Source organism: Myxocyprinus asiaticus, chromosome 48 (assembly GCF_019703515.2).
Source record: "Myxocyprinus asiaticus isolate MX2 ecotype Aquarium Trade chromosome 48, UBuf_Myxa_2, whole genome shotgun sequence".
In the NCBI taxonomy this organism is placed as follows: domain Eukaryota; kingdom Metazoa; phylum Chordata; class Actinopteri; order Cypriniformes; family Catostomidae; genus Myxocyprinus; species Myxocyprinus asiaticus.
The window spans coordinates 15,029,443-15,043,204 of record NC_059391.1 but is presented as its reverse complement, the minus strand read 5'-3'; the positions used below and the strand labels follow the sequence as shown (position 1 = coordinate 15,043,204).

Below are 13,762 nucleotides of genomic sequence, written 5' to 3'. Positions count from 1 at the left end.
AGAGGTACTTGACAAGCAGATCGAAAAAGAAAGCTGATTTCTCTACAAGGTGCAGAAGTGATGAGGAGTTTGTTGTTGAGTTGCTCAATGAGAAAGAAAACATTCGAGACACATCACAAACTATTTCAGTTCACCTGCTGGACAAGCTGACTGACTGTATTATCATGTGTACAAAGTCTGAGGGGTGATTAGAAAGAATCGAGTGTAAAAAAAAATCATATTAATGGTTAAAACGTTATCATATGAAATGAGTGATTATATGCCACAGCCACGCATTTATTTTAAGTCATTTTTATTCACTGCTTTACACACAAATAATGATTGTTGCAACAGATGCTGTCAATTTGAACTACTGACTGTATCTTACTGCATGTGTATATCAATTTGCTCAAAACATGTTACTAATTAAATGTGACTGCATTTAAATGGGCAAAGAGTCTATACAATGCAATAAATACAACACCTCACCCAAACCATCTTCAGTCTGATGGTCAGACTCTGACCTATTATTAGATACTAATACTTGCCAATGACAGCTGTTAATGACTATTAACAATTGCAATTGCAGAAATAACGATTTTGAGGAGACAATTCCACATTTATGGTATACAAAGGCATTTTGATACAAAGGCATACAGTGCACTGCAAGTCACAGCATTCATTTTATTAATATTTGGCTTATAAAAACACTTAAGATCCGTTCAGTTGTTTATTAAAAAAGGTGATACAAAGGCAAATATTCTGCTATATTTTAGAGATATAAGAGAACTCATGTAAGATTAAATGCAAAGGAAAAAATACAGAAATTTATGAAAACAATCCATGTAAGATCAGAGAGCTTTTTAAAGGGGATGCAAGGCAGTGATGCAGCAATATCATATACATGTTAAGAGAACCCATAGGAGAAAAAACAGTTTCTGTTTTTAAGGCATTTGATGCAAATTAAATGCATGTCCTCACTGCTTCAGCGTTTAACGTCGGTGGTCAAAACAGCTTTCTGTGCTTTTGCGCCAACTGTTCTGCTGGTTTTGGGAACTGCAGCTGCTGCTGACACGTGATTCACAGCTCAAATTTTATTGGTCGGGTCGTTTCTTCGGCAGGCTAAGAAAAAAAAAATTTCGACACACTTTCCGTAAAAAATTAAAAAAAAAAAAAGCTATGTTTTGTCGCATGAACGTTCGTTCCAGGTGTGAAGGGCTTGTTAGGAATCCATTGTTCCCATAAAACAACGTTAATCATGTCGAACGTTCGCTTTTGGTGTGAAAAGGCCCAAGACATTTGAACACTCTCTCACAGTCTCATTTTCGTTTGCATCAGACCAAATATGGAGCTATTCGAAGGTCTATTGTTTAGCTGAATGTCAGCTCACCTCTCATCTTTATTCTGACGTATACAGCCCTCAATGATCTCCTTCACTTCAGGAATAGCCACCTTGTCGAAACTGCCAGGCTTCACCCCCTGTAAACAAGGGACATAGGAAACAATCAAATTATACAGAGAACGCAGAGGATGGAAATTACTTTGACTTGGGGCTGGCTATTTCCAAGTTTTATTCAGCTCTCAATTTCAAACCATTCACACTTTTTTTAATTTTTTTTTTAATTTAGGATCCATTACTGTCTGATACCATTATGTATGTGTCCTGTGTCCTTTTGTTTTTTGGAACTCAGTGATTATAAATCATATATATATATATATATATATATATATATATGATCATATCGTATTGGTACTTTCATGAGAGGCCATAACATTTACTGGTAAAGGGAGAAAACCAACTTACCACTGTGTGAGAAAAAGCAGAAAGAAAACCCCCAAAGAGGGCAAAAAAATAAATAAAATAAAATAAACTAAATAGCAGCAAACAAGGTGGAGGATGAGTGCATGGGGGCTCTCTCCCTCCGGCAGTGGGGTGTGGACTTACACTGGTAACTCTGCGATAGATCTGAGCTGCATTCTGACACTCGGAGTAAGGGTACTCAGAAGTAGCCATCTCCAGCATACACATCCCAAAGGCATACACATCGACCGACTCGTCATACTTCTCCTCATACATCTCAGGCGCCATGAACTCTGGGGTACCTTAAATTAAAAGAATGGTTCAGAACTCTCTCAGTACCCTATTACACCCTCTCTGTGAAGAGGATAGAGGAAGATGATGCTGAAGACCACTCGGGCAAAACCTGCGAGAAAAGAGAGAGGAAGGGGGAAGGAGAGCAAAAAGGGGATAGAAAGTAAAAAAAAATAAAAATAAAATAAAAAAATAAAAAAAAAAGAAGGGGAAACTGCCCTCAGTTAGACAACAATGATAAGAAGCCCAAGTTTCTCCATGTAAGACCTTAAAGGGCAGGATTACATGTGGCAAGAATGAAACTGGTGCACAGAAACCACTCCAAGGCCCGGACTGACCAAATGACTCTAGGTTGACTGAACTTAATAGGGTATGTTAAGCATTTCATCTATTCAAACACACTGAAATAAAAGCTAAGATGTTAGCCAATACAGGAAACATCTTTGAGAAATTTAAAACGAGCCCATGGTCAGGGGGTCTGAAGCTTTTTACCACAATGACAAACCAAACCACTAGCTATGGAAAAAATAGACCTTTCTTTACACCTACCTTTGGGTGAACTTGAGAAAATGTTAAGGGTGAATAACTGCATTCCATAGCTTAATGAAAAGTGATGTTCTGTGCACCAGATGAACTAGTAATAAAGTTACCCATTGACAAAGGTCTCACACAGACAAACTTCCCATATATATAATGGATTTGGACTGAAATGTGTCACATAATACTGATGGACTTACCAGGCTAATTTTTGCATACTTACTGTCTGTACTGCAGTACACTAAATAATCCTTAAAGTAGGATAAGGGGAGACCTGAAGTTAGAGCCTAAGGCTTCCAAAACAACAAAAAAAGAAAACAAAGACCTCAAAGCTAAAAGTATAAGGGAGATGAGCAGAGAGTTTAAGGCTTTGAGCTCCAGAAACTGACACACTGAAAAGAAAATGCATTTCCTTGTGGGGGGAAAAATGAACAAGTTCATTAGCTTTATCATCATTAAATCATGGTTCACCGAAGAAACAGACCACAAATTTCCAAACCAGAGCAATGATCACTCACTGTACCTGCCAGCCCAGGGCTCAGCTCTAGCTCTACTGTTATCCCATGATCAGATCAGGTTTCCCGGCAGACGGGTCACAATACACCAACAATCGTAACAGATCCAGAGCTACTTACTCTTTCTGTGGGTACCTGAAATTGTGGCGTTACGCAATGACGACAGAAGAAAGAACAAAACTAAGTTTGAACTAAAGGAGGGTGTCAAGAGACAAGAGAACTTCCGTAAAACAGGAGCCCTAGTTTGCTGTGGTTTAAGTGGTCAGGGAAACGCTGTGGTCTGCTTTCTCACCACATTTGTATTAAAACACACTTTGAAAAGAAGCAAGAGAAGAAAAAGAAACATGGAATGAAGGATTTGCTTTCCCCCCAACCATAAATCTGAACACAGTCAGACAATTCAAATGGATTTCGACTTGAGGCGGCTACATAGTTGCAAATACTTAGCCGTACCTATGACACTCTTGGCAAAGGAGGCCCTCTTTAGCGTAGCCAGGCCCAAGTCTCCAATCTTGACTGATCCGGTAGGGCCAGTGATAAAAATGTTGTCACACTTGAGGTCCCGGTGGATGATGGGAGGCGACCTGGTATGGAGGAAGTGCAAACCCTTCAGGATTTGCCGGCACCAACTGCGCAGCACTTTGATCTTCATCTCCTTAAACCTTTTCAGATACCTACAGCAAGCACAAGGAACAAGTCAATCATAGAAGGCAAGGTCAATGACAAACATAGTGAAAAAAATCAAACAGGAACAAATAACAGCACTTACGTCTTGAGAGTCCCAGATGTCATGAGTTCAGTCACCAGGACAATACACTTCCTCCCTTTCATTGAAGACTCCCAGGAGTCATAGAAGCGGACTATGTTGGGATGTTGAAGACCCTTCAGCATTCCGGCTTCCTCTTTAAAACGCTGGCGTTCTGACTTCGACAACTTGCGATCCTGAAAAAAAAAAAAAAGAGAAAGTTTTATATTTTGCTTCGTCTGTCTCGTTAAAAAAGTGAAACTGACAAATCTGATAGGACAGTCTTTCGGTCAAAGGCAACACCTTTTAAATGTTCGCACAGCACACATTTATTAATGTGGGTGATTTTTTTTGTTGTGTTTTTTTTACCCAATTTGGAATGCCCAATTCCCAATGCGCTTTTAAGTCCTCGTGGTCGCGTAGTGATTCGCCTCAATCCGGGTGGCGGAGGATGAATCTCAGTTGCCTCCGCGTCCGAGACCGTCAACCCACGAATCTTATCACTTGGCTTGTTGAGCACATCGCCACGGAGACATAGCGCATATGGAGGCGTCACACCATCCACTGTGGCATCCATGCTCAACTCACCAAGCGCCCCACCGAGAATGAACCACATTATAGCGACCACAAGGAGGTTATCCCATGTGACTCTACCCTCCCTAGCAACCGGGCCAATTTGGTTGCTTAGGAGACCTGGCTGGAGTTACACAGCACACCCTGGGATTCGAACTAGCGAACTCCAGGGGTGGTAGCCAGTGTCTTTTACCACTGAGCTACCCAGGCCCCCTAACGTGAGTGTTTTGAGATATGCGGTGAGGTGGACTGTCTCTGACTGAGACTCGTTTGAGACGTGGTTTACAATGATTGTCCCAGAAACGAATGCTATCCATCCATCCATCCATCCTTAACGTGATTTTCAATATGGAGTACGACTAGGCATTTATTTGCATATTAAATTACAGACATAAAATGACCAGTGTGATTCTGTGTAATGTATTGTAAGCTTACAAAACAGTGAATGCTTTGTGTATTCTGTTACCAGCAATTGTGAGAATCTTTGATGCTGTTAACTGCATTTTTTAAATAAAGCAGAGTGACTGGATCAAACAGTTGTTTTGTTCACTCCCCCTTCTCCCCCACTCCACTGCAGATCATGCCCACTTTGGGTGCATCTTTTAAAAATGTAGAAAGAGCTCAACTGTGCTGAAACAGGGAGTTTGTGACCCTTTAAAGGTAAAGTGTGTAAATATTTTTATATTAAAATACTTCCTCTTATCCCAGCTTAATATACAAACACGACTACAAGATATCGTTTTAGGATGAGTCACCTAAAAAAAAGTAACGAGTGGCATTATCAAAACCTTGCACTGTTTGAGCAGCCCGATATTTTCTCAACCAATGGTGTCACTTTGGGGCAGGACTAGCAGAATTGCGTATTGGGGGAGTGTTAAGGCTAAGGTTTAGTTCGTTTATCCGCATGCTGTTCCATCTCGCACACAGTTGAGCTATCAGCCTTACAAAGTTTACTCTTTTGACTGCTGCCCTGTACAGACGCGTTCGGCACATGCGCAATATGACTGCTTTGTGATACTTTTTAGGACAGTCAACACCAGGTGTGTGCGTAAACAATGCACACAATCGTGGACTGTATGCTGCAGTGCCTTTACCAAATTTGTATTCACATTACATTAAAATAAATATATATTCATAAGCACTTTAAGCAGGGAGCAAGTCTAACACCTCTGGCTGTTAGAGAAGCCAACAAAAACAAGTACTTCCTTTAATGAAAACTAAAAAGAAAGATGAAAGAAAAAGATTCTGCTGTGTTGAATGATGTCTGTGGTTTCACAGAGGGGGAAATACTGCTGCAAAAACATAATGTGCTATCATAGAAGACCAAAATCTATCCAGGAAGTAGATAGATCTGCAGATGGTCTGACTGCAGTTACAACAATGCACTCAGTTCAATTGCCGATTTTTAGTTGACCTACATTTGATGCGGTCAGCTGCCATTTCTGGAATGGGAAACATTTAGCTGTGAATTTGCCTTTGCCTAGCCCAGTGTGGTGGCAATTCATCCAAGTTAGTGTTACAACTTCCACAACCGGCCACATGTGTACAAGTAACACATTTAGCAGTATTTAACACAATGCCTTAAAGGGGTGAAGCCTTTCCAAAACCATTCCAAATGGCGACTGATGTGGGGAGAGGGGGGTGTGGGGGAGAGGAAAGGGGTCTCGGCTTTGCACCCCACCCTATGACAGACCTACTTTCTCTCCCTTCTTCTTTGAAAGAACATTTCCAAATGTCTATTCCAAATAAGTGTTGCACTCTGTGCCTTTGTAAGACTAGCCCAGTAAAGCGTGGGAGCATTACCCCAGAAGAGGGGCAGCCCACACAATAACCTCCAGTATGTGGATAAAGCTTCTGTTATGAATCCTGCTCATGTGTGAGGGCACATACCAAGTCAGATAGGAGATAAGGAATTAGGATTAACTGCTTCAGTAAATCGAAAGAGAGGATCTGATATGCACTTTACCTGGAATTACACTAGTTTGGTTTGAAGTAAAAATAGTTTGGTTTTAAGTTACAATTATGCCCTTAGAACTTGTATCGTGTATTTTGAATATTTATCTTGGGCTGACAATGTAGTTAACAGGTTGGGACAGAGTGCACAGTTCTTAATGACAGTCAGGATGAACTTTCAATTTGCTTGCAATGAATAGCATTCGTTGCAAGGGACAAGGCACTCGCAAATCACAAAGCCAAGCAGCTCGAAACAAACAGAAAGATCAAATTAAAACAAAGCTTTGAAGTTAGTACAATTTGAGTTTGTAATGACATTACTGTGATTTTGTTGTGTAAATGGAGGAATTACATTAAATTCATGATTAATATTCACTAACTTTTTATTGTTATAATTATTATAACTGTATTTTATAAACAATGACAATAAAACTAATAACTATTATTATTACTATACTAATTTGCAAATGGGGGTACAAATTCAAATATGATTTATGAAGCTTTTGTATGTGCAGAAATAAATGACATGTACACAATTAATCACAAATTTATTTACAAAAGCCTTTTGTGGTCTATTTGCAACTTAAATTATTATTCATTCATAACCATCTAATCTGCCAAAAAAGCAGGCTCTTAGAAGAAAAGGCATTCAGGACAAAAAACTTTGACATTTCTTACTTCGCGCAACTAGTTTTAAATGGAATACATCACATCCGGTCACATATGAGCAAGTTGCACAAACTGAAATATTTCAACGCATCCTAAGCTCAAACTGGAACCAAAATTTCTGTGTCCGCAGATGGTCAGATCTCCACGTGGCCCATGTGATGCTCCACTGGAAGTTAATGACTTCCGGTCAAGCGTTTTTCAGATGCAATGAAAAGGTACCTTTTAAGGACACAAATCTAATTACAAGAAATTTAAAAGGTACAATGTGTAAATAATTATATTTTTAATTGGCCTTTAACATTAATGCAGAGTGCTCAATGGATTTACAGGGGTCCAGTAAAAGGGTTCAGATGTAGGGCAAAAGGCAAACGCAGGGCAGCCGGGGTGAAACTCAATCAGTTGTTGGAAAGCTAGTGGTATGTCACCCATAGAAGACTTTATTATCTGGCTAAATATTTTCACTGGAGTATTAAATGCAGTATTTCTAGTTGGAAGACAAAGTAAATACACAGAGGAGAACTTAAAAATAAAATAAAAAAATAAAAAAAAAGGAAAAAAAGAAAAGAAGAGAGAACTGAGACCTATCTGAGTGCCTCTCATTTTCTCATGTGGTGACCTACATATTGTTCAGATATGTTTGCCATCTGAAAAACGAGAGTAATGTGGGAGGGGAATACCCAGTGTTTCACATAAGCACTGAAGACAGATGGCATTCTAGGGAAGACATGCAGGCCCTTCCCTCTTCTACAGCAGTGTGAAATTGCAACTTGGAACAAATACAACCCTAAAGCACAAGACAGCCCGAGAGATTAATAGAAACAGTGAGAAATGAAATGGGAGAAAGTGCAAGAGAAGGTGATATAAAGAAAGAGACAGAGGCTGAAAGCTAAAGAGCGAAGAGAAAATTAGTGCAAGAGGCTTTTGTTTCAACACGGTGTATGAGCTGGCTAGGCCTAAGGGGCATGTGCAGGAGAAGAACAGCTCATGTGTTGCTGCCTAGTCATATCTCGGCATAAGAAGAGGCAGCAGTGGGTGGTGAAAGGAGGAATTAGGCAGAGTCAAGTCTTGGTAGACCAGCTCACCACACTTCATGCAGATTATAAACACTTTGGTGCTTGAACTAGACCCACGTTTGAAATTGCACTTTTATGCAGCACATAAATGTATAAAAAGCAGTTTTGGCTGCCTTCCTCTCTTTGCTTCTTCATGATATAAATGAAACAAAGGATGTTTCTGCATGCAAACAGAGACTTGTTAGAAGTGGGTCACACAACTATGAGACAGTGTTTTTCCGACAGCAGTGCTGTTGCCATATAGCTTGCCAGCGTCACCTTGATCTCTCTGCGAGCACACCGTGGCTATGGACCTCACAGTGACAACTCAAGCTTTTATCATATCATAAAACAATAAAACTGTAATGATTTTAAAAATGTATTCATTATTCAATGTGTAAAAAATATGTAGTAGTAATTATTCCATAGAGTTTAGTGAGGCTTATGTTACTCATGCAATCAAAATGTTATTTGAATATTGGTGTTTCTTCAACTTCAGGCACTTTTAGCACTGGGCTTCTATAAAGTCCTGTTAAAACAATTTTCACACTTATTATTTTAAATTATCTATTTACAATGTCCAACCATGTCTGTACATGCAGCACAGGAGATTTATGTAATTTTTGGCATTGTTTCTTAGTCATAAAAATGTCCACCAGTGTCATGTCCAGCACATCTCAGATTCTGTATTGTGTATGATAGAATTCCGTGGTGGAAATGACGGTGATAGGAATTACTTTTTTTTTCTTCTCTTTTATATAATGGTCGACTCCTTTGTCTTGCTAAGGCTAAATTTCATAGCTAACATCTTATGTATCCTAAATACTAACAATTTAAAATAATTTTCACACATTTTGCAGTGGCAAAATTACAGTTTGATTGGAAATTATGCCCAATAAAAATATACTGCCCACAGGCGATACCTTTACTTTTGTTTTGTTTTCTACGAACATTAAATTTACCTAAAGCATGCTCTTCACTGACATTTTTGTCGACTTGGTTACAGTTTTTCTGAATTGCTAAAACACTAAACTCGGCCTAAACCCATTTGTCGAATCAATCACTCTTTTTCAAAACCCTAAACACATTCTCACTCACTAAAACACATTTCGCACTGTGATGCACTTGTGTTGCAAAATGGTAAACATGGGTGGCAAAAGTTAAAACACAACTACAACACAGTTGTCATCGTTTACACACAACTTCTCGAAATTTTGCACACTTGTTTCTAATGATGTGAAAACGTGATGCTGAGGCAGAATGAATCTCTCACTGACTTTGATTTTGCAGTTGCACAACATATTTGAGTGTACTATAATGTGTTTTTCATTTAGAGTGTTCTTTGTGGTTTTGCAGTTCGACTACTGTTTTTTTTTTTTTTTGCAGTGTACAAGTGCTAACTATACAGACATTCAATACTGTATTATTTGCAGTACTTACAGCAGACAGTATATTCACTGTACTACTGTAAATTGTGATTACTTTTATTTGACAGTAATTGCAAAATGCACTTACTATATACCATTTTTTTTTTAATTATGCAACTTCATGCCCTGGACGCCAAGGTCTCCATTTTCTGATGTAGTGTCTAATGAATGCTCTGTAGTGTTTATATATTGCCTGGTTGTGTGTATGATCTGAAAGCATTGTTTGATTGTGAGCACAGATGAAATGGTTTTGAGGCAATTGCTTAATTTTGCCAGAAGAGTCAGGGGTTTTGTGAATGTAGTTTGAAGACTTGGTTTTGTGTTTAAAGTTGTGAGAAAATGGGTGGTTTCAATAAATGTGTCTTAGCAATTGTGAAAAACTTTAACAAGTACACTATATATAAAAAAATTAAATAAATAAATAAAATCTGTATACATATAATGGGAAAAATTGTTTGGCGGATATGCCGCCACCATGGGAGAGTTGTAATAAAAAAAACAAATACTGAAATTATTTGTGTTTATTTCACTCTTTGTTTAGATTATCATAGTTTTAAACATGTAATATTTGTTATTTTTATAATAGATTTTCTTAATTTTGAAATACTATAAAATCAAAACAACTGTTGTCTACAATTAAACTTCTTTCTCATGGCATATTTCACGTCACACATCTTACAATACACACCTGATGGTCTAATTAACCTAATTAGGAAATACAGACTCTCTTTTGAAGATTGGCATTACAATGCTGGGGCAAAAACCCATGATGAAATACAGCTATGAAAATTCTGGCCAATTGCCAGATAGGTTAAGTGTCAGGGGTGTGTATTGGGACGCTTCAGAGGTGTGACAAAAGGACTACAAAAAATGTCTTCCTATTTCTAAAGCAATTATGAAGAGGAAAGAGCCAAATAAAAGATTAACAATACAAGCTGACAACACATCACTTGGAAAGGTGTAGGTGAGGCAGTGAATTTAAAATCAAACTAGCTAGTCACAAGACTGTCATAAGAGCTTTGAGGTGTTGTACTGGAAATTCCTCAAGCAAGGGCTGTATCGCTTAAATGTAAAAGCTAGTATTTGCTCTAGGTCTGTATGAGCAGATCAGATAGTGATTTACCACTCCCATTCTAAAAGGCCCAACATGGTCAAATGTTGCACTTTGTTATCATAACTGCCAAGTTATAATTCATTCTTTTGATGACGATGAGGCCTACTCAGTGGAGGAAAACACCTAGCTTTAGTTGCCACAGCAAAAGACTACAGAAACTTTAGCTTACCTGCAACTCACACCATGCTACCTCCACAGTGGTTTCTGTGTCCAGACCCTTGTAGACTGTCTTAAAAGAGCCACGTCCAATTTCAATGTCAAACTTTAAAAAGCGTCCATCCGGTGACGTCCCGACTGCCTGCGTCTCAACTTCCTCAATGTCCTCTTGCTCTTTCTTCTCTGCTTCCCGCAACTCTGCCTCTGCTCGTGCCTTCTCTTTATCTTCATCTTCTACTTTCTCACCCTCTCGTTTCTTGTCAATATTATCTCCAGACTTCAGCTCTGCAGCCAAACATGGTTGTTCTGTGGAAAGAAGTTGCCTGGCTTCTCCATCGCTACCAATCACCACTGGCTTTGGCTCTATGGCTATCTCTACACTGGCACCATCTTTTGCTCCATCAATGTTCTTCTTTACCGATGCATCAGGGAGTGCGGTTGACGATGCAGCTTTGGTTTCTAGGGCAGGATATTCACAAACAGGAGCAGGGCAGTCTGTTGAGGTGGCTAGAATACAATTCTTGCTGGGCAGCTCCAAAGCCGTGGCATTAGAGTCATTGATGACACTACGACGGAAGAACCGGTGCTCTGCCTTCAACAGTTCTCGCTCCATGGTGTGGTGACGACGCCGGACCTCGACACCTAGACGCTCGCCCACCAGCGAGTCTGAGCTGGATCCATTGACATTCTTCGAAGGGGGGGAAAGGAACTTGACCATCTTGTCGAGATTTTCAGACATTTCTTCACCCAGTGGAGTGAGCAGTTGGGTCAAACCTTATATCCTATCCATGCAACCAAAGGCAGTATTAATATACAATATTGAGACGAGATTGCTTTAGTCCCAGAAGAGATTTACTAAGACTCCCTCCTCTCAAAACAGCAGTTCAGATAAAGTCAATACTTTTGCAAACTAAAGTGTTGGAGTGAAGCACAGGGAGTGCTCTGTGATAAAAGTAACGCAGTATCCATGCACAGATCAAAATATGTTGATGACGATAATAAACAGGAGCCCTCACATCCAGCTCATCCATCCTGTAGGGAACTGAGGGGTGCATTCAATCCACATAGGGGGTGGCCTTGCTGGGTCGTACCGGGCACAAGGCTTAACCTTGCTTCACACTCGCTGAAAAAGACACAAAATAAATTTTTAGCAAGATGCCTAGCCACAATGAACACATTTACACTCAACAAGGAAAACTTAACTAGACTATCTGTTGCATGATGTCTACAGTGGTGAGACATTTAAAAGCAATTTTTAACCATTCAGGTGTTATTTTACACCCCCCACCCAATGTTGATTTTTAATTTTTATCCTTACATATAATTCTATATGACTCTTCTATATAATCTCTTCTTTAAAAAAGACAGAAAAAACAGAGACTATGAAAGATTTCATTTTTATTTATTAAACTTACTAAATATTTTATATATCTATATTATTATTTTTTTAAAGAAACAGTAGGGTAAACTCTCCCCTTAGTGATTTAATAATTAATGTATCAAAGGGTTAAAGGGCTGCTCGTGCACAAGGCAACGCATAAAATAGTTTTCCATTTAATCAAAGTAGAGAAATATTAACCAATTCAAATAAGCCTTAATTATCGCGTTCACTCTCACATAGGAAATAAACAAGATGTAGGTGGAACATTTCTGTAATTATTATAATAATTAAAAAAAAAAGATCAGTCATACTGAAACGTATACAGGAAGTAGCCGTTCAGCACACTGATTCTTCATATTTAACCCTTAAGGCACATTCCCATCTTGCCAGTAAATTTGCAAACTAACTTGAATAATTTACAGCTTTAAACGACAAAAATTACATACAGTACACATCTGCTTTCTTGTGTATTTAACAAACCATTTGAAGTAATCGTTCAGTCATTCAAAATGCAAACCGCCTCCTTTACTTGTAAAGTGAACATATGTTGAAGGATTAGTAAATTAGATTCGTCCTTGCCATGTGTCAACACTTCAAACACGCCTTTAATATTCACGAGAAATACATATGCACGATATCTCAAACTGTCGTTTGTATTAGACTGTTAAGCAGAGATTATTCAGAGTATCTATTAATGTATTAACAGTAAAACGAGCTGGTGTTCGTTTTAAAACTATAAAACGAGCCAAATCAACGTTAACTAACACTAAATGAATAAACATTCGTCACGAACAACGTTAATATGACCAAACACATTCTTGTCGCAACATTTGAGGTGAAAACTTACCGTAACGTTGAGTCGTCGTCATTCTCAGTTATCCGTGGCCAGCTCCAGGTTTAACCGGTAATTACCCGAACGCGCGAGCTGAGTTTTTGAAATAACGTTTAAGAGGCACGACACGACTAGTAAACTCAAAGCCTCTCACTTAACTGAATTTTTACTGAAATAACTGTATTTTTAGCCAGTAAATATTCGACTAAATTCGCCAAATATGTAAAGGCTGGTTTCCAGTGGCTCCACTTCAAACCGTCTCGAGCGATACTGCGAAGTTCAAATGTCAAACACACCAACGTGCCGCTTCCGCTAATGGTTGCTCGCGAGACTGCAGATCAGGTTCTCTTTGTTATTCCCTTTGAACTGACCTCGATTCATCTTCCTTGTTCATTCATCCCCGGCAGGACGTTGCTAATGCAAAAGATGCAGTTAAAGTTGACGTCAATATATTCACATCTATAGGATGCAAAATAACGATAAAAAGCATTGAGACTATATTCATATATACCGACACGAAACTTGGCTTTGGGTGCAGCACGCGAGCGCATCCGTGGCTCTATTGTTGACAGCGAATGATTCCGCAGAAATGTAGACGATTTACACGCAGGGTTCAAGGGTGCGCAAGCTGCATATTGATTATCTACATTTTCGCCATCGCATAAATCAAAACTACACGAACAAACCGGTTTTCTTGTTCAACAATAAACTGAGCTCCGTCTGTCCACTCCCCCCTG

General features: G+C 39.0%; 1 protein-coding gene across 1 annotated transcript in view; it reads right to left on the bottom strand.

The window, feature by feature from the left end:
• wnk1a (WNK lysine deficient protein kinase 1a) overlaps positions 1-13,762 on the bottom strand; it is a 25,647-nt gene extending 11,885 nt beyond the window's left edge. Inside the window, exons 1-6 of the mRNA XM_051692004.1 lie at positions 13,041-13,762; positions 10,826-11,935; positions 3,893-4,065; positions 3,577-3,797; positions 1,925-2,082; positions 1,370-1,458 (exon numbers count right to left, since the gene is read on the bottom strand). Coding sequence (XP_051547964.1) covers positions 1,370-1,458; positions 1,925-2,082; positions 3,577-3,797; positions 3,893-4,065; positions 10,826-11,551 — 1,367 coding nt within the window. The 5' untranslated portion in view covers positions 11,552-11,935; positions 13,041-13,762. The remainder of the gene's footprint in view (positions 1-1,369; positions 1,459-1,924; positions 2,083-3,576; positions 3,798-3,892; positions 4,066-10,825; positions 11,936-13,040) is intronic.